The sequence below is a fragment of the Dermacentor albipictus genome, chromosome 8 (assembly GCF_038994185.2).
Source record: "Dermacentor albipictus isolate Rhodes 1998 colony chromosome 8, USDA_Dalb.pri_finalv2, whole genome shotgun sequence".
In the NCBI taxonomy this organism is placed as follows: domain Eukaryota; kingdom Metazoa; phylum Arthropoda; class Arachnida; order Ixodida; family Ixodidae; genus Dermacentor; species Dermacentor albipictus.
The window spans coordinates 64,321,290-64,344,864 of record NC_091828.1 but is presented as its reverse complement, the minus strand read 5'-3'; the positions used below and the strand labels follow the sequence as shown (position 1 = coordinate 64,344,864).

At 46.1% G+C, this 23,575-nt stretch overlaps 1 protein-coding gene across 3 annotated transcripts in view; it reads left to right on the top strand.

Annotated features, from left to right (window-relative positions):
- LOC135914282 (uncharacterized) overlaps positions 1-23,289 on the top strand; it is a 77,230-nt gene extending 53,941 nt beyond the window's left edge. For 2 of the 3 annotated variants that reach the window (XM_065447065.1, XM_065447064.1), the window contains exons 12-14: positions 2,111-2,302; positions 20,523-20,660; positions 23,032-23,289. In XM_065447065.1, the coding sequence (XP_065303137.1) occupies positions 2,111-2,302; positions 20,523-20,660; positions 23,032-23,244 (543 nt within the window). In that variant the 3' untranslated portion in view covers positions 23,245-23,289. Of the gene's footprint in view, positions 1-2,110; positions 2,303-20,522; positions 20,661-23,031 lie in introns of those variants that run through there. The other variant, XM_065447066.1, reaches the window with a different exon arrangement.
- Positions 23,290-23,575: the final 286 nt, after the last annotated feature.

Sequence of the window (23,575 nt, the reverse complement as noted above, 5' to 3'; positions counted from 1 at the left end):
CACACGCACAGCCACCCACATTTTCATTAATACCACGTGAGCATCGATCGCGCAACGCCTCAGGGCCCAATAACAGAGAAGAGCGGCAAGCTTAGTGATGGTTCGCTCACGACGACAAAGCAAGCACCAGCTCGGGCATTGTTTGGTGTTTGGTTAATTTTATGATGTGCGCAACATAGCCTTGGCTATTTGCACAGTCCAGGTTACAGAAAAAAATGGTGTAAAGCTGAATAAGTGTACGACTGAGGTATGTCATGTGTTTTTTTTACACTTTCCATTTCAGAGACCGTGTGTCTCAGCGTTAATGTTACATCCATTTATTTTTCACTTCGTTTGTGTTTGGGTTGTTCCCCAAGGTAGCATTTAAAAAGTGTGGACCGATCTTGAAGGTAGTTCATTCTAAAGCAGTTCTCGCGAATATGTGCATTCTAAATATGTTGGCCAATCACGAAGACAGTTCAGTGCAAAAAAAGAAAGCGTGTGCAGTTTGGTACTCCTTCAAACGCCCCCACGCGAGTGGAGAGGCGATAGATTGCCGTGCGCAGTAATTGAGCCCCCTTGAAATCCTCCACTCACTCAGGTAGACACTGCCCTCAGCATTTTATCTTTTGTAGTACGATAAACACAGAAGTGCCATGAAACTAAGATGAGAAAACGCCATAACAAAGGAAATTTAGCGTCCCTTACCAGGTAATGTTTGTGAAATGTGAGCTCTCACAAACAACAAAGGTCGGTCGTCTCTCTCCTGAAGTGACCAGAGTCACAGACGAGGTTGGCACTGGAGAGTGCTTGGTGCGCTTGCGCGAGATGATGTCGATTGCGCCTCCTCTCTCCAGTATAGAGCGCTGATAGGCCGTTTGATAAGCCCTCGGGTTATCGTAGAAATGCAGGTGGCGGTTTGGCACCTGAATTTGCACCTGCAAACAAAATTTGAAACATCTGTTTGGCGAACTGCCCTAGCATAAATTGCCTTCGTCCCTGGGGACTGCTCAGCCCACGGGTTAGTGCATTAACCCGTTATAGGGCGTCGGTGCGACAAAATGCACGGATGAATCGCTTTAGCTTTAGTAAAGTACTAGTTTATCTTGTCCAGATATATTTCTTCGGTAACTTCTTTTCGCATTCAGCTCAAGCCAAATATGGCACATTTCTTAAGGCTAAATCTGTAAGACTGTCATTCATTGAATGACGGCACGCCCACGTGCTATCTCGACGTACGGCGAAATTGCTCCATCAACCCCTAATGTTATAGTTGCAAAGATTCTAATGGTGTCTGCGACTCAACCGCTGTGAAGTGTCATGTGTAAAGTAGGTTCCTGTTCATCCAACGTGCTTCCCTTAGTTGTATTATTATGTAAAACGGCTCATTGAATCGCGCCAACTCTATTTAGGTGTGTTTGGTTCGCTGAAAATGAAGACTTTCTGTCGTACACGCGAAACTTAATCATACTACAGGCAAGCTAATTGTATAGCAATTTTAAATCCTGTCACCGACATGTAAAACGATTAGATTGACGTTAGGTTTCTAGCAGCGGTGCCTTGTTCAAACAACATAAATAGAAAACGGTTGCCGCTGTAAAAAAAAATTGCTTACCGTTCGATATGGGACCTACTGACTTTGCTCAGACAGAGTGAAGATTTTCATCCACCCATTACATGAATACAAGGTGCCCGTACGGGCATGAATTGGTAAGTTGCACCGTGTTGCTACTCGTTGGCAATATTTATTATTGCTGTACTATGACTTTACCTGGCCAGAATGTTTTCCGTGAGGCCATTCGCTACATCAGCCATGGTTATTGGGCGGCCTAGCAAGACTATCTCGACTGGAAGGCAAGTTTTTATTTTAAAACCTAGCCAAATGTGGAACATATATCAGAAGAAAACAAGACTGCATGCTGCCTTACCACAGGTAATGTATAAAGTTGTCGCCCTCATTGAATGCTTTTCCATTGAGTTCCGCGAGAGATTTTAAGTCATGCTTTTGACGGTGCTACGTACTTGTACCATTAGGTAGAAATGACGGGTAAATCGCGAAAGCAGTAATTCTTTTGTGAAACAGTTGATAACACTGAATATTATCCAAAACATGTTCATACTTTTTCTGCAGGATGAGGCGGTGCTTTTCGTGGCGTGCATGTGGGAAAAACAGATCTTCCGTCGGCCAGTCTTTGCAATTTCGACCACCATGAAAGGCCGCTGGTACACGCCCAAAATCGATAATTCCCAGAACCCAAAGATAGGCCGCTACGCTGTGTTTGAGGAATGCGAGCGCTTCGAAGGATACGGGATTCCCCAACAGGTGAGCACGATGATGACAAGCTCGGCGATGTACCTTACCCCAGTCTAGAAGACTAGCTAGCTGAAATTATTTGTTGTCAGAGCAAAAAAAAAAAGTAAGTGGTGAGCTGCAGTGCAAATGTCACGTGGAACGTGAATAAAGCGGTGAAATATGAAATCAATGCTACGAAATTCTGCAGCAGAAGGTTGCAGTAGCAAACCACGGAAACAAGACCCTAACAGCAGGCCAGCGAGTGAAAGAGGAAATCCTGGAGAGACCTTAATTGCTGCTCACTTCATACCACCGCAGTGGGAGGATAACCTGATTCAAGCTCCCGTAGAAGTTGTCTCTTGCACTCATCAATGATCTTTATCCGAGTAGTAAAACTAAATATATACAAATCCATATACGCAATGCACTGCTCAGCAGCGCTTCCGACAAAACATCTGTCTTTCTTTTTCTACAGCCATTAAGTTTGCAGTACTGCAGTAGTGTCTGCAATACGTTGACCCTAGCCCGAAATTACACTGAGACACGATATCCATCACATCCACCACTTCCGCAATAAGTGCAATGCGCAGCGACAAAACAAACTTGCAGAAGACAGCAAATTTATGCATCCGATTAGAAGTTCGAACATTGTGTATATTTAGCTTTAGCTTTAGTATATTAGATTTATTATACTTAGTAAGGCACAAAGTGAGAATCTGTGAAAGTTATCCTCAGCAAACTCTGCGGTAGAGCTGCTATGGGTAATGAAATAACATATTTATGAATAAATAAATTAATAAGTAGGTAAATGTTATAAAAACGCCGCAGCATCGCACAAATAGCGACATATCCATGGCGATATCACCTTAGCAGAGAGTCAATGGCACTGTTATCGGCCGTATCAAGCTGTAAGCATGACGTCAGCATGCACTGTAAACATGAATACTTCACACTGGACGACGGCGGACACTCAATGTCAAAACGCTGGCGTGAGAAAACGCAGCAGCAGCCGTGGGCGAAGTGACCTTGCTATCTATCGCTTCAACGCAAACTGTGCGCCGAGCACACACGGCATGCACAAAGCTACGAGCCGCCGACGCACCTAGACTCTGGGCTCAAAGCAGGTCGCGGTCAAGACAAAGGGGTGAATCTCCGCATGTCTGCCATTGGCTGTTTACGAACACACGCTCTGTCGATGCTAGCGCCAAGGTCCCCTTCAGTTACGGTCCTAACAGCAGGGCGAGGCAGAAGCAAAATGGCGGCGCACACAATTGTTTACGTTGTCATGGCAACTGGAACAGCAGCCACGTGGCGCCTCCTCTCTCAAACGTGTTTCTTTTCTTTTTGTTTTTCTTATGCCGACCCGCTCCGCTCCCTTTCCCCCATGCCTAGCGCACGGCTTACTTTTTTTGTTGTTACCTGTATGCGGCGTGTTGTTTTTTATTCTCTTTTTTATATCGCGCGCGGGCGCTACGCCGCGCATTGGCATTGCTTGAGAGCTGGCGCGTGGTTCTCCGGGGGCTATGCGATGACACGCACGCAGTCTTGGCCATACTAACACCAGCATGTGCCGGGGCATAAAAAACTTCCACTTCCAACACAACAGATCTTTGGTCTCGCTCTATTGAATTTGTTTCCGAAAAGAAAGATTTTTCTTACAACGTGGTGTGATATACCCTCAAAAAATGAACAAAAGTGAACGGAGCATGATATATACAAGAGTACTAAACACAACAGTTCAGACAATGAAGTAACAAAAGAAGCGATAAAAAACGTGAAGGCTGTTTCATGTAGACACAAATAAAAAACAAGGCATTTATGTAACGGCCTCAAGACCGAAATGTACACGAGCTTCTGATATTATGCTCTAAGATATTGTACAATACTGGACGACGTGTATGACATAGTCATGACAACTACAGAAAGGGAAAACTCACTGGTAATGGCAAAAACAATGACACGCAATATACCTAAACAATACAACGAAAAGCAAGGATTTTTTACTGACATTCATACACAAAAAACTGGAAATTAATTATTTATATACCTGCACAAAAGTAAAGGAAATGCGCGACATGTTCATTACTAGTGAAAAACATGAAAAAGACATGTCAGAACAAAAATAACACTGTACTAGAAACTCAAATACACATTATCACATTATTTTGCACTTGGCCACAACTTGATTAACGGTGGCAAGGCGGAACAGAAGGTAGTCGGCTTTTCTTTTATTTGAATAAACTGCAGGCCCTTCACGGCCCATGCAGGAGTGGTACAGAAATGCAATGAGAAAATAAAATCATGATGACAAGTCAGTGCACCGAATGCGGTTAATAAAAGAGTCGATGTTATTGCTGCTATGTGCTGCTTTTGCAGCAGCACATAGAAAACATTCAAGAAAGACTTATTCCTCAATAAAAGACCAGGCAAAATAAGCCAACAACACGACTTTTCTTTCGCCCCCAAATGCAATGCATAGCGATAAAATTACGTCACTTAAGGCACAAAGTCGTACCTACTGGGCACTGCTTTGTACAATAAACACGAGCTGCAAAAATATGCACGTAGGACACTTGCAATGCTCATGCTTTCCAGAAGAAAAAAAGAGTATCATGCCTACACATGAAGGTTGTTCGCGCGGTTTTGCCATCGGCGATTACTGAGATAGTACACAAACACGAACAGTAATTTTTCAACTGTTAGTACATTTGTAGAACGTGACACACAGAAAAAGCACTGAGGCCAGAATGGAAAGCTGGGCAAGTTACTGAAGTTGCAGAATGAGACTTGGTACAGAAAAACACAAGTCATAGACCAGGTGACAATGAGGAGGAACATGACTTGTCAGCTTTCTGTACCGGCAAGAGGGAAGTGTAGCAGAGTAAAGGCGCAACGACGTCTGGAGGCTCACGGACACACATTGGACAGGGCTGTGTTCGTGTACATGCGCCTTCTGATGTCTTTGGGTCTGCGCGCTCACCTCTTGTCTTTAGGCGCCTGGAACAACCTTGCAGGGCTTGCTTTTGAGGTGTTTGTGCACCACTGCACGAGCGGCATGAGTCGTGAAACGGTTGTAACATCGCGGAGCACAGGCACACCATTACCGAGGACCACGGAACTGACGAAACTACCGACGCCGATCAAGGCCCATCAGCGCACGCTTCCCGATAACAGCAGATAACGAAAGATGAAACGTCATGCAGCCGGCTGAGCTGGCGCCGGGCCGACGGGGCCGGCGCGACCGCGCGCGCAGTGACAGTAGAAGGTGAGGGAGTTGGGAGGGGATTACGAGGGAGGGCGAGGAGAGAGGAGTTGGGATGGGGGGGGGGGAGGAAGGACTCGGCCACGTGGATCGGCTCGCGTGCTGCGCGACGATCTACGAGGCCATGCAAGGCAAACATATTTTCGACGTCGCCCTCTTCATAGATGGCGCCAATTGTCCCTGCCACCGAAACCGTGGTGTTTCTCACCGCAGGTCAAAGATACGACCGCACGAACGCTCGCAGCCACCGCATACTTTGTTACAGCCGGAGTAGAACGCAGCCGGAGGTTGAACACCTCGCGCGTGACGAATGACAGCGCGTTTCCTGCCCGTTTTCATCCCTTCCACGTGGGCGAGATTCAGCCCCCAATTGTCGCTTCGCCTTACACGTTTTCACTCTCATGTACAGCATACGGCTCGCAGCGACGATATTATCTCCCTTGGACTTTATAGAGAACTTCACGGCGACGTCGATAGCAACGACGTCAGCGACGGCGGAAGTGCGCCTGGAGTGTCCGTACAATCCATGTTGCAATAAAACAGATTATCATAAATGTGTTCAAGCTTGAGGTTATGCCCTCTGTAGACGAACGTTTGGTGCTCGACAATAAGAAGCTTGTTTATTTAAACGTGTATACTTGACGATGACATAAAAGAGTATATGATGATGGTGTACTATACTAGGATACTACGATCTAAGCATGGTATATATATTTCCTTGGATGATGTAGTACAGTAATATTCTGCTGGAAGGTCAACGCTCTTTACTACTTGGTGATGCTTTAAAGAGAGGCAGTTTTCGAGCCGACAAAATACTTGGGGCCACCGCAAGAACAGAGCTTTTGAAGTATGCGAGTGACATCAGATTATTTGGCGACAGTGTTCATGTGGATTTCGTTAGCCCTCGTGAAGAGTGATTTTACAACGGAGTGTTTTGTAAGGTAGACTGTACAGAGTCCAAATGGACGTAGTGGCCAATATGCGCGTATTTTCTAAGCGCACCTCAGGGCAGTCCCGTTCCATCTCGTTTGACGAAGACGTCCAGGTACGGAAGACGGCCGGCAAACTCCTCTTTGACCGTGAATTGTACGGCAGATTTCATGCTGCTGATATGTCTCGTGAAAGAGTGGAGGGCGCCTCCTTGCAGCACACAAAAGGAATCGTGGATGCGCCAAGCGGGAAGCTTCCACACGAAGTTATTAATCGCAAGGGCCGAGTTTAGTGTATGCCATTCCATACATGAGGCCTTCGTATGTTTGCATCGGTAAAAGTGATAACTCCAACAAGGGTATCATGCAGCAAGAGAAAGTAACATCTAGAAGTAACGCGCGTTTTTCGAGCGCTCTTCCTGAAAACTACTTTGAGTACGGTGAAGCAAGACGGCACTGTGTGACGCGGGATGGCCAGCTCAAACACTACTGGTCACTGTGAACATTTATTGGAAGAAAAAATTCACGGTTGAAGGAAAATGCGCGCATGCGCCCAAGATACCTCGAAACCCGCAACAGAGAGAGCAGATGCAAAAACAAAGTGATACGGCAGATGTTGCTAACAACGCAGGCGCAATCTCATCATGAAACGTGAAAAAAGTGTGAAGAGAATGGGAAGCGTGCGTGGTCGGTAAACTGCGCACAACTTGCACACGAGGCATAACAAACAAGATGCAACAGAAATGCAGAGGTAAAGAATCGGCTTAGCTGTGGCTACCCATGAATGGCGCTTTCTTGTTGAATAATGCAGCAGAAGCGACGCACTTCAAAGGAAACTACTGAATCTAGTAAGTGTGCTAGCGAAGCTTTGGTAGCAATTGTAAACAATGAAGCGTGATTCATGGACAGCCACAGCTAAGCCGGTGCATTAACTCTTGTTTCCTTTTTTGCATCTTGTTTGTTCTTCCTCGTTTGTCAGTTGTGAGCAGCGCGATTCATGGGTAGCCACAGCTAAGCCTGTCCTTTCCTGTTTCCTTTTTTACATCTTGTTTGTTCTGCCTCGTTTGTAAGTTGTGGGTAGTTGACAGAGTACATGCCTTCCTCTTTTTTTTCACGCTTTTTCACGCTTGATGAGTCGTTTCACGCAACGTTAGCAACATTTGCAGTGACTCCTTGTTTTGCGCCTCCTCTGTCTGTTGCTAGTTGAGGCTCGTTATGGGCACATGTGTGAATTTTCGAGGTGCTTCGGCAATTTTTTTTTCTACGATAGCCTTTAACATATGGCATTAGCGCATGTCCGGTCCATCTCGCCTCGCATACTCCCATCTTTAGCACTTCCACGTATTCAAATATGCATCACCGACTGGTCCAAAATTCCGCTCTTGTGAATTTCTGAAGGCTGACCTTTTGTCGGAGTAGGCTATTCGCAGATATCAGACAGATGTGATTGATTGCCAAAGAAAGGAATCGAAGCACGCAAATTTATTCAGAATCGCGGCATGTTCAAACCATCAAAATATTCTTAATAGAAATGCTAAAAATTTGAAACCTGTGTCATCATCAACATCAGCGTGGTTACGCCCACTGCAGGGCAAAGGCCTCTCCCATACTTCTCCAACTGCCCCAGCCATGTACCAATTGCGGTCATGTTGTCCCTGCAAAGTTTTTACTCTCATCCGCCCACATAACTTTCTGCCGTCCCCTGCTACACTTCCCTTGGAATCCAGTCCGTAACCCTTTATGACCATCGGTTATCTTCCTTCCTCATTACATGTCCTGACCAACTCCGTTTCGTTTTCTTGATTTCAACTGAGATGTCATTACCTCGCATTTTTTCCCTCACCCAATCTGCTCTTTTCTTACGCCTTAACGTTTCACCCATCATTCTTACCATATCTCGTTGCGTCGTCCTCAATTTAAGTAGAACCGTTTTCGTAAGCCTCCAGGTTTCTGCCCCGTACGTGAGTACTGGTAAGACACAGCTGTTATACACTTTTCTCTTGAGAATAATGACAACTTGCTGTTCATGATCTGAGAACGCCTGCCAAACGCAACCCTGCAAATTCTCATTCTTCTGATTATTTCAGCCTCATGATCCGGATCCGCGGTCACTTACTGCCCTAAGTAGCCGTATTCCCTTACTACTTCCAGTTCCTCGCTACCTATCGTAAACTGCTGTTCTCTTCTGAGACTGTTAAACATTACTTCAGTTTTCTGCAGAATAATTTTTAGACCCACCTTTCTGCTTTGCCTCACCAGGTCACTGAGCATGCAGTGCAATTGGTCCGCTGAGTTACTAAGCAAGGCAATATCATCAGTGCATTGCAAGTTACTAAGGTATTCTCCATTACTCTTATCCCCGATTCTTCCCAATCCAGGTCTCGGAACACCTCCTGTAAGCACGCTGTGAATAGCGTTGGAGAGATCGTATCTCGCTGCTTGACGATTTTCTTTATTGAAATTTTGTAGCTTCCTTTATGGAGGACTACGGTGGCTGTGGAGCCGCTGTAGATATTTTTCAGTATTTCTACATACGACTCGTCTACACCCTGATACCGTAATGCCTCAATGTCTGCTGAGGTTTCGACTGAATCAAAGGCCTTCTCGTAATCAATGAAATCTATATATAAGGGTTGGTTATAATCCGCACATTTCTCTATCACCTGATTGATAGTGTGAATATGGTCTATTGTTGAGTAGCATTTACGGAATCCTGCCTGGTCCTTTGGTTGACTGAAGTTTAAGGTGTTACTGATTATATCTGCGATAACTTTAGTAAATACTTTGTAGGCAACGGACAATAAGCAGATCGGTCCATAATTTTTCAAATCTGTTGCTTCCCCTTTCCTCTATGATCTCTACACTCGTTCTTCGTTCGCGTTCTTCTATGATTCCTGTACACTCGAAGCCATGAGACATTACGTATAGAGAGTGGCCAGTTATTCTAGAACAATCTGCCCAACATCCTTCAACAAAGCTGATGTTATCTGATCCTCCCCAGCTGCCTTCCCCCTTTGCATAGCTCCCAAGGCTTTTTTTGTTTCTTCCGGCGTTACTTTTGCGATTTCAAATTCCTCTAGACTATTCTCTCTTCCATTATCGTCGTGGGTGCCACTGGCACTGTACAAATCTCTATGGAACTCCTCAGCCACTTGAACTATCTCATCCATAATAGTAATGATATTGCCGGCTTTGTCTCTTAACCGAAACATCTGATTCTTGCCTATTCCTAGTTTCTTCGTCACTGCTTTTAGGCTTCCTCCTTTCCAGAGTGCATGTTCAATTCTATCCATACTATAGACAAGAACGGCACCGAGAGCGGCGCTGCTGCGCCGGCGTTGAGAGCGCCGCATGCGGAGCAAAATTCTATTAGCGGGTGGTACCCTTCTCCCACCTCTCGTTCGCACCGCCGTGATTGCCTCCTGCACTGCGCGTGTTTGGGCACGTTTCGTGCCGCGCGCCGTGTGTGCCTGCGTGTGTGCGCGTGGGCATTTGATTCGAAGGGCGATGTACCGTCTCTTTCACATTTAGGGGAAAACTCGGAGCGCATTGCATCGCGATGCGGCGAGCGCTTGAGTCAGGCGGCGGCAGCAGCTCGCAAAGGTGCCCGAGGCACGAGATCTTGAACGGCGTCGTCTGCTACGGCGGCGCGCGCTGGCCGCATTGCCAGGAAACCTTCTACTGTCAGTTGCAGGGCGCCGATCTCATCGTTACTGCGTGAAATGAGCCGGTATTCTTTACTAAGCGTTGTGCGACGCCCACTGATACGCCTGGAAGGTAAGTTCATCGCTGCAGGACAGTCATAGACGACCTACTGATTCCATGCATTCTTGACGGCCTGTTTCAGGAAGGCGACTATATACTCTAACGCGATAGGTCGCCGATCCACACTGCTCGTGTTATGCAAGAACTGTTGGAAGTGCGCGCAGTCACTCTCTTGGAGTGGCCGCCTCAATCCCCGGGCGCCAGCATCATTTAAAATGCCTGCGGCTCGTTGAAAGTATCGCTGCCGCACCATCTCCTCTATCAGTCGCCCGAGGATAGGCTTCGATCCACCATCGCCAGCGACTGAGACATGCTGCGAATGAAAACATCCCTGATCAAGTCAATCTGCACTTCGCTGCCTTCCAGGATGAGCGCTGTCATCGCTGCCGCTGGGGACATGACGAGATACTAACTGACGTTCCGAGCGTGACGTGTCCAATACCCCGCCGGTGGGCAGGGTCTGTCTGGTGTAGCGAATGATTGTCGAGAAAAATCACTTCCAGCTCATTGTCTTAACGTAAAACATTCCTTTAATCGTATCCGTTTGTTTCATCGTGTTCGACCCCCACATTTATCATTGTTGAGTGCTTTGTTTTCCTTTCGAGTCAAACAAAGAGTGAGCACGTTGCGCACACATATTGGTGCGTCTTGTCGGTGCTTAATACGGTAGCACACACAGTGAAGAAATATACGTGCACGCACTCAGTACCCCGGCCTTTCGAAAGAACAAACGAAGCATGCTGTCAAAAGAAGTTTATGGAACTCCATTATCGCCAATGAAGGCTCAGGGTTTAGCGACGCACAACGTCTAGTAAAGGATATCAGCTCAGTTCCCGCAGTACCGATGAAGTCGGTGCACTGCCCCTGACAGCAGCACGCTTTCCGACAAAGCGGCCAGCGCGCGCCGCCGTAGCAGACGACGCAAATCACGACTCCGCCCGTCGAGCGTCTGCGCCTGCTCGAGCTGCTGCCGCCGCACGACTCCATTGCTTGCCGCATCGCGAAGGAATACGTTCCGAGTTTTCCCCTAAGTTCGAAACAGACTGTACACGCTTCTATTTGCCTTTAAGAAGATCGGTACGCTTGACGATTATTTTAATGGCTGCAATGCGGCGAAAGGGCAGCGTCTGCTGAACCATGTAAGTGATTCTGAGCAGGTAATTGGAAACGACATCGTATGTGCCGCCGGAAAAATCGTAAACACATACGATGCGGCACATACATACGGCGCATACGAGCTAAAGTCATTTTTGCAGTTTCCTACATGTTTGCTACAAATCCGTGTTGTCTCTGATGGCGACAACGGATTTCCATCGACAGTGTGCGGAAATAAACAAAATATATCGCTGCATAGCACAAGTACGACATGCGCACACAACTTTAACTAGTACGCCCCTTATAATATGGAATAGAGGCAGCAATGTAGACAGCTTGGCCATTTTTTAACAGTACTCAAGAGACTGAAGTTGGAAGTTCCTGCTTTAGCACTGTCGGCGCGATCAAGACGCGGGCGTGTATCGTCCAGTAACTCGATCGATCGGTGCAGTGGTGAAGCGGTAATGAACTCCGGTCATGTTCAATGCATCGTGCACATATTCAATTTCTCGGCACGCGTGAACTTCGGCCACTGCTAGCGCATACAACAGAAGTGGTTTCCATTCTTGGGCAGCGCACACACAAACGAAACACGAGAAAGAAGACAGGACAAGCGCTCGTCGAACAACTTAAAGGTTTTATATGAATAAAACGATTATGTAGCGAGTAATTATTAAAATCATGTGGGTTACATATAAAAACCGTCATACACTCAGGAGCGATCAATGAACGAGCTCGCTTCGTTTGCCACTTGTTTACTTCGCTCGGCGCCCCGCAGTACTTCATGTCTCTCTTCTGCTTTTATCGTACCATTTTCTTGTGAATCGGCAGAATTTCACTGGTGACATCAACTCTTTCGTGTTTACATTGCTGTCGTGACAGTTAACAACACAATCATAATTTCCGGTCATACGAAGAGACGCCGTTGCAAACAAGAGACGTTCCGCGCGCAGCGCGAATTGTACGGGGGCGCGATCGTGAAGGGAAGCGGCGGCGAAAACCTACACCCGTTGGAGATGAAATCGTGCCGCCAGGGGAGAAACGAGCGCTGGCGTCTAGGATGAAACTTGGCGTGCGGTCGTCTATACTTCCTTATGTGAGCTGTCTTACGCTTGTTGATTAACTTGAACACTTCTGCCAGTTCTATTCTAGCTGTAGGGTTAGAGCCTTTCATACATTGACGCTTTTTGTTCAGATCTTTCGTCTCCTGGGATAGCTTACTGGTATCCTGTCTAGCGGAGTTACCACCAACTTCCACTGCACACTCCTTAAGATGCCCACAAGATTGTCGTTCATTGCTTCAACACTAAGGTCCTCTTCCTGAGTTAAAGCCGAATACCTGTTCTGTAGCTTGATCTGGAATTCCTCTATTTTCTCTCTTGCCGGTAACTCACTGATCGGCTTCTTATGTACCAGTTTCTTCCGTTGCCTCCTGAGGTCCAGGCTATTTCGAGTTCTTACCATCCTATGGTCACTGCAGCGCACTTTGCCGAGCATGTCCACATCTTGTATGACGCCTGGGTTAGCGCAGGGTATAAAGCCTATTTCATTTCTAGTCTCGCAGCACTTTTAGACTGTTGTGGATCTAGCTGTTCGCCGAAAAAGTCAGAATTGCTTATAGTCCGGAAAAAAAATCCCGCAAATGCGGCTGCTAATTTGCCGGCATACATTCAGGTGCAGGTAGCTGGACAATCGGTCCCACCCGTTCCTAAAATCAGAGTGTTAGGATTGTGGATCCAGCAAAACACGCACAACCAAGAAGCCATAGCACGACTCCAAACTACAGCTAGGCAATTACAGAACCTTCTCAGGAGGGTCTCCAACCGACGGCACGGAGTTAAGGAGAAAGATGCCTGCAGGTTAATCCAGGCTTTCTTTCTGAGCCGAGTGGCGTATGTCTGCCCTTACCTGCATCTCAGGAAGAGGGATTTGGAACGGATTAACGGTCTAATCCGAACGTTATTCAAACAGGCTCTTGGGCTACCAAAATGGACTAATACAGAGGCACTCTTGAGTCTAGGGGTGCATAATAACGTTGAGGAAATCATAGAGGCCCACAAAAGGGCTCAAACTGTTCGATTATCCGGCACACATGCGGGACAGCGGATCCTCGACACCTTAGGGTATCGCCCAGCCTTAGACATCCCGCAACGACAGCGAATACCTAACACTATCCGGACCAAGATCATTATTCCCCCGCTTCCGAAAAACATGAGCACTGAAAATAGCGGTAGACGCAAAGCTAGGGTTGCGGCACTCTGGCAATGTTACAAAAACCAACCCGCCATATACGTGGATGCTGCTCGCACCAGTGATGGTCGACACACTATAGCCGTCACTAATGGCGACGGGCACACCATCAGCTGTGCGACGGTAAACACATCTTCCATTGTGGAGGCGGAAGAGGCCGTCATCGCCATGGGCACCTCCATTCCGGGCACCAAGATTATTATATCCGACTCGAAAACAGCGATTCGTAACTACACCTCAGGTTTCATTTCCCCTCGAGCATTCAGAATAATTGACAAAAACCTCAATCTATTGAAATTGGTGTGGGTACCCGTTCATGCGGGCAACCCTGGCAATGAGGCCGCCCATCTAGCCGCCCGAGCAGCTAGTAACCGGGAGGTGGGCTTGCCCGTCGGGGTTGACCGACATGAAGGTATCCACACCTACAACGAAATGACCGTTTATTACCGCGAATCCAGGGGAATATATCCATCCCCGCACGAGACACTGACAAGAATACAGGCCACTAACCTCAGGAGAGTGCAGACTAGATCTGTACTTAGTCCAAAAAGGCTAGCTGCAATGACCGGTGGTGAATATCCACCAAACTGCAAACATTGTAGCTGTCCCCTTGCGGACCAAGATCACATCTTGTGGGGGTGCCAAAAGAACCCTCCCCCGAGAGAACTCTTTAGGCGAGCTCCCTCACATGACGAGTGGGAGAAAAAAACGAAAACTTCCAACCCGCAAGACCAGATACGGTTGGCGGAATGGGCTGATAGCGTCGCGGCTAAGCAGACGCCACGCTAGCCAACACCGCTGGGAATGAAAGCTCCACTAAAACTTTACAATAAAAGTTTTCTCTCTCTTCTCTCTCTAGTCTCGCCATTCGGGCTCCATCTCGTCCACTTTCGGCTATCCCGCTTGCGGAAGAAGGTATTCATTATCCGCATTTTATTCTGTTCTGCAACTCTACTGATAACTCTCCCCTGCTATTCCTAGAGCCTATGCCATATTCCCCCCCCCCCCTGACTTGTCTCCAGCTTGCTTCTTGCCTACCCTGGCGTTGAATTCGGCCATCAGTATAGTGCATTTTGTTTTGACTTAACCCATCGCCGATTCCTCGTCTTCACAGAAGCTTTCGACTTTCATCGACTTTCAGAAGCTTCGACTGGTTATCATGACTGGATGTAGGGGCGTAGACCTGTACGACCTTCAATTTGTACCTCTTATTAAGTTTCACAACAAGACCTGCAACCCTCTCGTTAATGCTATACAATTCCTATAAGTTACCAGCTATATTCTTATTAATCAGGAATCCGAATCCTAGTTCTCGTCTCTCCGCTAAGCTCCGGTAGCACAGGACGTGCCCGTTTTTTAGCACTGTAAATAGTTCTTTTGTCCTCCTAATTTCACTGAGCCCTATTATATCCCATTTACTTCCCTTTAATTCCTCCAATAGTTTCCTGCGATAGTTTACTGGTATCCTGCCTAACGGAGTTACCACCGACTTCCATTGCACACTCCTTAATGATGTCCACAAGATTGTCGTTCATTGCTTCAACACTAAGGTCCTCTTCCTGAGTTAAAGCCGAATACCTGTTGTGTAGCTTGATCTGGAATTGCTCTATTTTCCCTCTTACCGTTAACTCATTGATCGGCTTCTTATGTACCAGTTTCTTCCGTTCCCTTCTCAGGTCTAGGCTAATTCGAGTTCTTACCATCCTGTGGTCACTGCAGCGCACCTTGCCGAGCACGTCCACATCTTTTATGATGCCAGGGTTAGCGCAGAGTATGAAGTCTATTTCATTTCTAGTCTCGCCGTTCGGGCCCCTCCACGTCCACTTTCGGCTATCCCGTTTGCGGAAGAAGGTATTCATTATCCTCATATTATTCTGTTCCGCAAACTCTACCAATAACTCCCCCTGATATTCCTAGTGCCTATGCCATATTCCCCCACTGCCTTGTCTCCAGCCTGCTTTTTGCCTACCTTGGCATTAAAGTCACCCATTAGTATAGTGTATTTAGTTTTCACTCTACCCATCGCCGATTCCACGTCTTCATAGAAGCTTTCGACTTCCTGGTCATCATGACTGGATGTAGGGGCGTAGACTTGTACAATCTTCATTTTGTACCTCTTATTAAGTTTCACAACAAGACCTGCCACCCTCTCGTTAATGCTATAGAATTCCTGTATGTTACCAGCTATATTCTTATTAATCAGGAATCCGACGCCTAGTTCCCTTCTCTCTGCTAAGCCCCGGTAGCACAGGACGTGCCCGCTTTTTAGCACTGTATATGCTTCTTTTGTCCTCCTAACTTCGCTGAGCCCTATTATATCCCATTCACTGTCCTCTAATTCCTCCAATAGCACTGCTAGACTCGCCTCACTAGATAACATTCTAGCGTTAAACGTTGCCAGGTTCATATTCCAATGGCGGCCTGTCCGGAGCCAGTGATTCTTAGCACCCTCTGCAGCGTCGCAGCTCTGACCGCCGCCGTGGTCAGTTGCTCCGCAGCTGCTGGGGACTGAGGGCCGGGGTTTGATTGTGTTGTTCATATAGGAAGTTGTGGCCAAGTACTGCACCAGGGTGGCCAATCCTGCTCTGGTGAGGGAGTGCGTTACCGGTTCTGGTCACCGGGATCAGGCCACACTCCAGGCCTGTTTATGCAATTTTATCAACACGCGGATTTTTTTTTTAATCCGGTGGAAAATTGCCGGCACCGGGATTCGAACCACGGACCTCTTGCACGCGAGGCGGGTGTTCTACCTCTACGCCACCGCTGCAGCGGTGGCGTAGAACTATCACTAATCAAACTATTTACTAAGGTAATCGCAAATAGAATCAGGAACACCTTAGACTTCACTCAAACAAAGGACCAGGCAGGATTCTGTAAAGGCTACTCAACAATAGATCATATTCACACTATCAATCTGGTGATAGAGAAATGTGCGGAATATAACCAACCCTTATATATAGCTTTCGTTGATTACGAGAAAGCATTTGATTCTGTCGAAACCTCAGCAGTCATGGAGGCATTACGGAACCAGGGTGTAGACGAGCCATATGTAAAAATACTGAAAAATATCTATAGCGGCTCCACAGCCACCATAGTCCTCCATAAAGAAAGCAACAAAATCCCAATAAAGAAAGGCGTCAGGCAGGGAGATACGATCTCTCCAATGCTATTCACAGCGTGTTTACAGGAGGTATTCAGAGACCTGGATTGGGAAGAAATGGGGATAAAAGTTAATGGAGAATACCTTAGTAACTTGCGATTCGCTGATGATATTGCCTTGCTTAGTAACTCAGGGGACCAACTGCAATGCATGCTCACTGACCTGGAGAGGCAAAGCAGAAGAGTGGGTCTAAAAATTAATCTGCAGAAAACTAAAGTAATGTTTAACAGTCTCGGAAGAGAACAGCAGTTTACAATAGGCAGCGAGGCACTGGAAGTCGTAAGGGAATACATCTACTTAGGGCAGGTAGTGACTGCGGATCCGGTTCATGAGACGGAAATAATCAGAAGAATAAGAATGGGCTGGGGTGCGTTTGGCAGGCATTCTCAGATCATGAACAGCAGGTTGCCATTATTCCTCAAGAGAAAACTGTATAATAGCTGTGTCTTACCTGTACTCACCTACGGGGCAGAAACCTGGAGGCTTACGAAAAGGGTTCTACTCAGATTGAGGACGACGCAACGAGCTATGGAAAGAAGAATGATAGGTGTAACGTTAAGGGATAAGAAAAGAGCAGATTGGGTGAGGGAACAAACGCGAGTTAATGATATCTTAGTTGAAGTCAAGAAAAAGAAATGGGCGTGGGCTGGACATGTAATGAGGAGGGAAGATAACCGATGGTCATTAAGGGTTACGGACTGGATTCCAAGGGAAGGGAAGCGTAGCAGGGGACGACAGAAAGTTAGGTGGGCGGATGAGATTAAGAAGTTTGCAGGGACGGCATGGCCACAATTAGTACATGACCGGGGTTGTTGGAGAAATATGGGAGAGGCCTTTGCCCTGCAGTGGGCGTAACCAGGCTGATGATGATGATGAATTCCTCCAATAGCACTGCTAGACTCGCCTCAATAGATAACGTTCTAGCGTTAGACGTTGCCTGGTTCATATTCCAATGGCGGCCTGTCCGCCATTGACCGTCATTTGCGAAGAAGCGCCCGTAAGGACGGCCAGATGTTCACCTAACTACGTAATTTGTGGCCATTTTATCATTTCATTTACCCATACCCGAATGTACTGTCGAAAATGTCGAGTATATGTAACGAAATGTGGCGTTGTGCACTGAAAAACATCGCATTTGAGTGCACGTGGTCCGCTGCGTCTCTCCATTATAAAAAACTGTAAAAACGACTCCGTATTATGTAGGCAGTATTTGATGGTGCGCGAGTTGTTAAATGGCTTCGAGAAATTTGATTCGGTGCCTGTTATAGACAAATGCGTCATGGGTAAAAATTCTCTACTGAGGTGCGAAAAATGTTTTCCTTTCTATATGATTCTTTTACCGGCAGTTTTTATCAGGACGAAGTGACGGTACAGGACCATTTGGTTGGAATATGGCGCCGTGGGGTTTCTGAGTTTCGTAATCAAGCTTTTGCGACCCTTTATGCTAATGGTAAATGACAGGAAGCGGTGATGAGTTACCGGTCGCAAGGGCGGAGTACCTAAGGTGGACTGCTGTTCTACTCACGATTCTCCGACAATGTATTCTTCTCGATGCAGACAGCTTCTTGAGAACTGTACATTATCACTGTAGGCTGCAATGTTGCACAAACCTATAATACCAGCACGGAAAGTGTAACAAAATATCGTCACCTGACGGCACGTTAAACAAAGTGCAGTGTTCCAAAACACTTTTCATGCAATATATCCTTTATTTCTGGCATCTTTTCTTTATTCGAAGCAGAACTTTGTCTTCCAGTATACTACACTAACCATAGCATCACAAGCAAGTCGGAACTATACCCGTATATTTAGGTGTCTTCTCCGGTCAGGCTTTATCAGAGATTATCAATCTAATGTATGGTCAGAGGAGCACAGTTTCACATATAAAGGGGCACGAAAGACAACATGGAGACGCCTGTTTACAGCCCAGCAAATCATCACAATGATGAAATCTTGCAGACCATTGTGTCACGAAGAAGCTAACAACTAACACAGAAAACATAAACAAGGCTTTTATGTATCGAATGAACACGCCGTGTGCTGTGGAGATGATCTGTCACAAGGGTAGGAAATGGCGAAAAGATCAAGATGTTTGTAAGGCCAGTGCACATGTCCCAGTGCTGTAAAGCTTGTATAGGTGAGAGTTATAGTGAGCCCAGAGAGCGAGCTCTTGCCGCCACGGCTGAAATATTGCTAGACTTGCGTGGCCCTGCTAAAATTCTTGCTCTTCTGCCTCACAGTTGCTGAAGGAACATGTAGCTTTAATGTTGCCGCTAAATGTACTTGCTCGCTGGCACCTTAAGATATTGCGACGATGTAGACCGCGTGGGGCAGCCAAACGCTTACTGCGATTTTTGGTTTGCCAGCTGTCGCTTTGCTTCCTCTCATTAAGGGCAAATTGGAACCTTTCCTTTATTCATGCGCCGAAAAGTACGGCCATACAATAACGGGGCTGATATGACTCCATGAAGTAAATCATTTGCTGTGTTTACCATTTAGGTCCATTACCATAGGTTTACCATATACGTCCGTTTACCATATAGGTCGTTTTCTTTAAAGAATGAGGATTCTTTTCTGAAAATAGAGAAAGAAGCAGTGAACGCCGCATTTTATCAGATGTGTTGTTTGTTGAGGCATACATACTTTGGTGTTAATAAAGTGAGATTGAGATGAAAAATATTAAAAATGAGTAATTAATATTGTCCCGGCTACGGCGGCCGCTTTTCGATGGAGGTGCAATGCGAAAACGCCTGTTACCTAGGTGCACTATAAAGAACCCAAACGGTCCAATTAAGTTATTCCGTAGTCCTTCACAACGGTAGTGCCTCATATTCACATCGTGGTTTGAATGCGTAAAACTCAATTAGGTTATTTCGCAACTATTTTTTTTGGTTTTGTGGGCAGCTGCGGACATGGCAAATTGGGGGGCCGTTACACTAGCTGACACGCGTATTCCCTACATTTTTAATATCCCACCAAATACGATATAGTTATGAAATTTCAAAGCTCGGTCAAAGCAATACCAAAACCGATCGCGTTCCGGTGTGACGTTAGAAGCAAGCACGCTATCACGATTGCGTGATGATGCTTAAATGATTTCGTGTCGTGGCATGCCGTGACACTCTCCACAACCACGCATGGTTGCGAAGAAATATTTGCGATATCAGTACATGCCACAACTAGCCGAAAGGTTCAGTTTGAAACTTCGTCTTGCTTTTCGTGTTATTCGTCAAGGGACATCTGCGTCTGATATGATAGTGGGACCACACCGTGTTGGTCGGTTACGATAATGGCTGGATTAACCGTTAACTTTTAATGATGTTGATATCAAATTACGCCCGACTCTCAACATAAAAAAACCGTGCTAGAAAATGGGAATGCCTCGCAATTTGCTATACAAAGAATGGCTTACAAGGCACTAATGAAGTGATTATAATATTTTTTCCTTAATGGTATGAAGCTCGTGTAGCTTGCGGCAATGTATATTCACCTCGCCTAGGAGTTCCCAAGACAGAAGGCACGTTCGCAGCATTTATATCTTTACACTGGAATGCTGATTGTATTAAAAAAGAAAATCATGTACAGGGGAAGCAGAATGCAACAATCTGGTTGCACAATTTCACCTTTCCTGAATGAATGATCCTCTTGCTAAAGGTTTCATCATCCTACCAATGACAAATATTTATGCGCGCAATGCCAAACACAATACATTTATAAACGTCTCTTTTGCGCTCTGAATTGATGTAGTATCAATTTCATCAGTGACGCTGGTTTAACTTTCTTTTACAGATTTGCAACGACTCTAGTACGAAATATTATGACAACATATACGTAAACAATAGTTATTTATTTGTGCATACTTTCGATAATTCACCAGGGAGAAAGAAAACCTTCGTTTTTGATGATGCAGCTACTCAAGGACAAAAGGTGAGACACTAGCGAAAGTTTCTATATCGCGCCTATAAAGCATTGGGAGGGTTGGAATTCTAGGCAGTAAATGGAGCACCTAAAGAGTGCACTAAAGACAAATTTTAGGCTGAACTACAATATTCTATGGCGCTTTTATAACATGGAAAAAACGTTCATACCATGAGAAGGTGATAAATAATAAATTAGGTAACACTGAAACGATGGCGCTGACCCCACATTTAGAGAACCTGTGCCAGAAGAGCACGAAGTTATGAATTGCAGTGGCATCTTTTCAGATAATCATATTTTTTATACGCGAAATCTGCTGTAGATTTCGTCCTAAAGAAGCGAAAAACTTGACTCCTGATTTCAATAGCTGCATTTTCACCCCAGCAGGTCGAGCAAAAGAAAGTACGTTGACGCCCGTGTCGTCGCACTAAGTATTCGTACTTTAACTTTGGCAAGAAAAACGAAAAATAATGTTGAACAATAATGTTGAACAAAATGCGCAGCGCTGTCCTAAACTCTCACCGATTGCCCAGCACGAGTCACTGTTTTCAGCGGCACAAGTATTCAAGGGTCATCTATGTCCCTGCACCTTGCTCAACTATTGCACACAACTCCAGCGTGCACGGTGACAAAGTGTAACAGCAGTTATAAGTCCCTCCCAGAGTGAGACACGGTGCGAATGACCAGGAGCAGCATAAATCGGCCGTTTCCTGACTTCATCTTGTTTCGCGGTTGCCACCATCCCTAGCCTTCATCTCACGACATGTACGTGTCCCATTTCAATCTACATCCGTCGAGGTCCTATGCTTGTGAGGGTAAGCAACTCTTCAAGGAGCTCCGGAAGTACCTAGTAGATGCATACGTGACGCAATGAATACACACGCGCACAGCAAAGCACAAAGCGAAAAAAAAAACGAACGAAGCGGAATGCATTGGTAACCCTTCTGCTTCGTTAGTGAGAAACGATAATTTCCTCATAATTAGCATGAATCTACAGAGGAAATCCATAGGTGTTTTCCAGAGTAGGAACGTCGCAGCGGAGCTAAAATTGATCAAGGAGAAAGTTCCCCGTTGCGGCTTCCGCAAAATTAATATGTCAAGTTCTGTTTTTGCACTTGAAACAGGTTGTGCTTCTCGGGGCGTGGATTGTCAATTAGAACTTCTAACATCGGCCAAGTTATCATTTGAGGGTGGGCCAAATAAAATTTCACGGTTGGCCAACCTAAATTAGGGAGCGGGCCAACTTAAAATTTGAGCGTGGCGAAACCTACATTTAGGAGATGGACAAGCTAAAATGTGGGGGGTGCGCCAACGTAAGTTTTGAAATGAGCCAAGTTGAAATCAAGGGGGAGGGGGTGGGGGCGAAATTGAAATTTGGAGGTGGGCCAACATAAATTTGTGTGTGGGCCTACTTCAGATGTGAGGGTGGCTCACTGTCCAACTGAGCGCTGCCGAGTGTCCTTCGAGGTTTGAACACCTTGCGAGCAAGCGAGCGCCTTGAGACGCTTGACGCGTTTTCGTTGGGCCTCAGCGAGGCAAAGTAGGAACGTAGGCGAGAGCATTTGTGGACAAGGAACGCGCACATAACACAGGCTTGATAGAGCGACAGCCATGGTGACATGCTATCGCGGCGATGCACTCTCCCCTCACGCAAGTGCTCACATGCTATTGCGGCAGCTGGTGTTCCCTTTCGACCGCTCCACTTCGTCGAGGCTCAACCGTACCCGGCGTCCGTGCTCAATTGGTGCAATCGCATCGAAGCGGGGAATGCGGCGAACAAATCGGTCAATTGTCTGCTGAAGCCTAAGCAGTCTTTCCCACCAGACAGGCAATTAGTAGAGACGCACAATCTGTGAAAGGGAACGAAGCAAAACTAAGCAACAACGAACGCACAGCTGAGCCAAACAATGATTGCGCTTTAGCAGACAGTTCTTGAAATTTCTGTAGCTTTTTTCTTTATAATGTGTGCGTGTATGAGAGAGAGAGAGCGTGAGTGCGCATGCTATGTGTATGTCGAAGGAGAAGCGGTGTGCGTGTGCTTTTGTGGGCGTCTGTGTACCAGGTGAGGAAGCCCCTTGTGTAGAGTACACATGCCTTATTACGACTTTATCACCTTCTCCGCGAGAGAGGAGCGCAAAAAATGTCTGCGTATCATATTGAACGCAAATAAAGGCGGCGACAGCGGAAGAGAACACAAAAACAACACGGGCGGTTTGTGTTCTCTCCGGGTGTCCCCGTTTTTATTTGTGGTCAATATGATATGCAGTAAACACCAACTAGGCCAAACTGAAGTTCTTCTGAAGTAAAAAGTGTCATACGTTTCCATCGAAAAAACAATGCATTGACTAACTGCACTATATTTGTGCACTCACCCGTACAGGTCTGTTACGCAAGGTACAACTACACGAAGTATGACCACACTCTCGCCCTTTACGACGTGAACTACGATTACGCTCCCAGCAATTGCAAGAAGAAAATTGCCGGTTCATACGCACGAACCCGCGTCTACAGGAAACTCGCCAAATTTATCAACGATTACATTAACAGGGATAAGAAAGAATGCCTTCGTATCGCTAACCCTACACAGTCTTAATCTATATACTCGAGAATACTTGAAGCCATTAAAGGTTTGATGCGAGCACCTGTGGAAATGAGTACTCAGATTTTTTATCAATGTGCTTCTCTTGATAAACTTGTAGCATAAAATGGAACCTCATATTTCGCGCTAGAAGAAAACTTTTATAGCGGAAATTTCTTTTACAATAGGTTTTTTTATCTCACACCACTCGATCAGTCCGCGAGAAACCAGCGAAAAAGTCCAGAGTTAAGTGACAAATGATTTATGACCTTCATATTATATTTTTTTTTCGGTCGACTTGAAAAATAGTGCTTCTTTCTGACCCATGATAAATGTTATCATCATA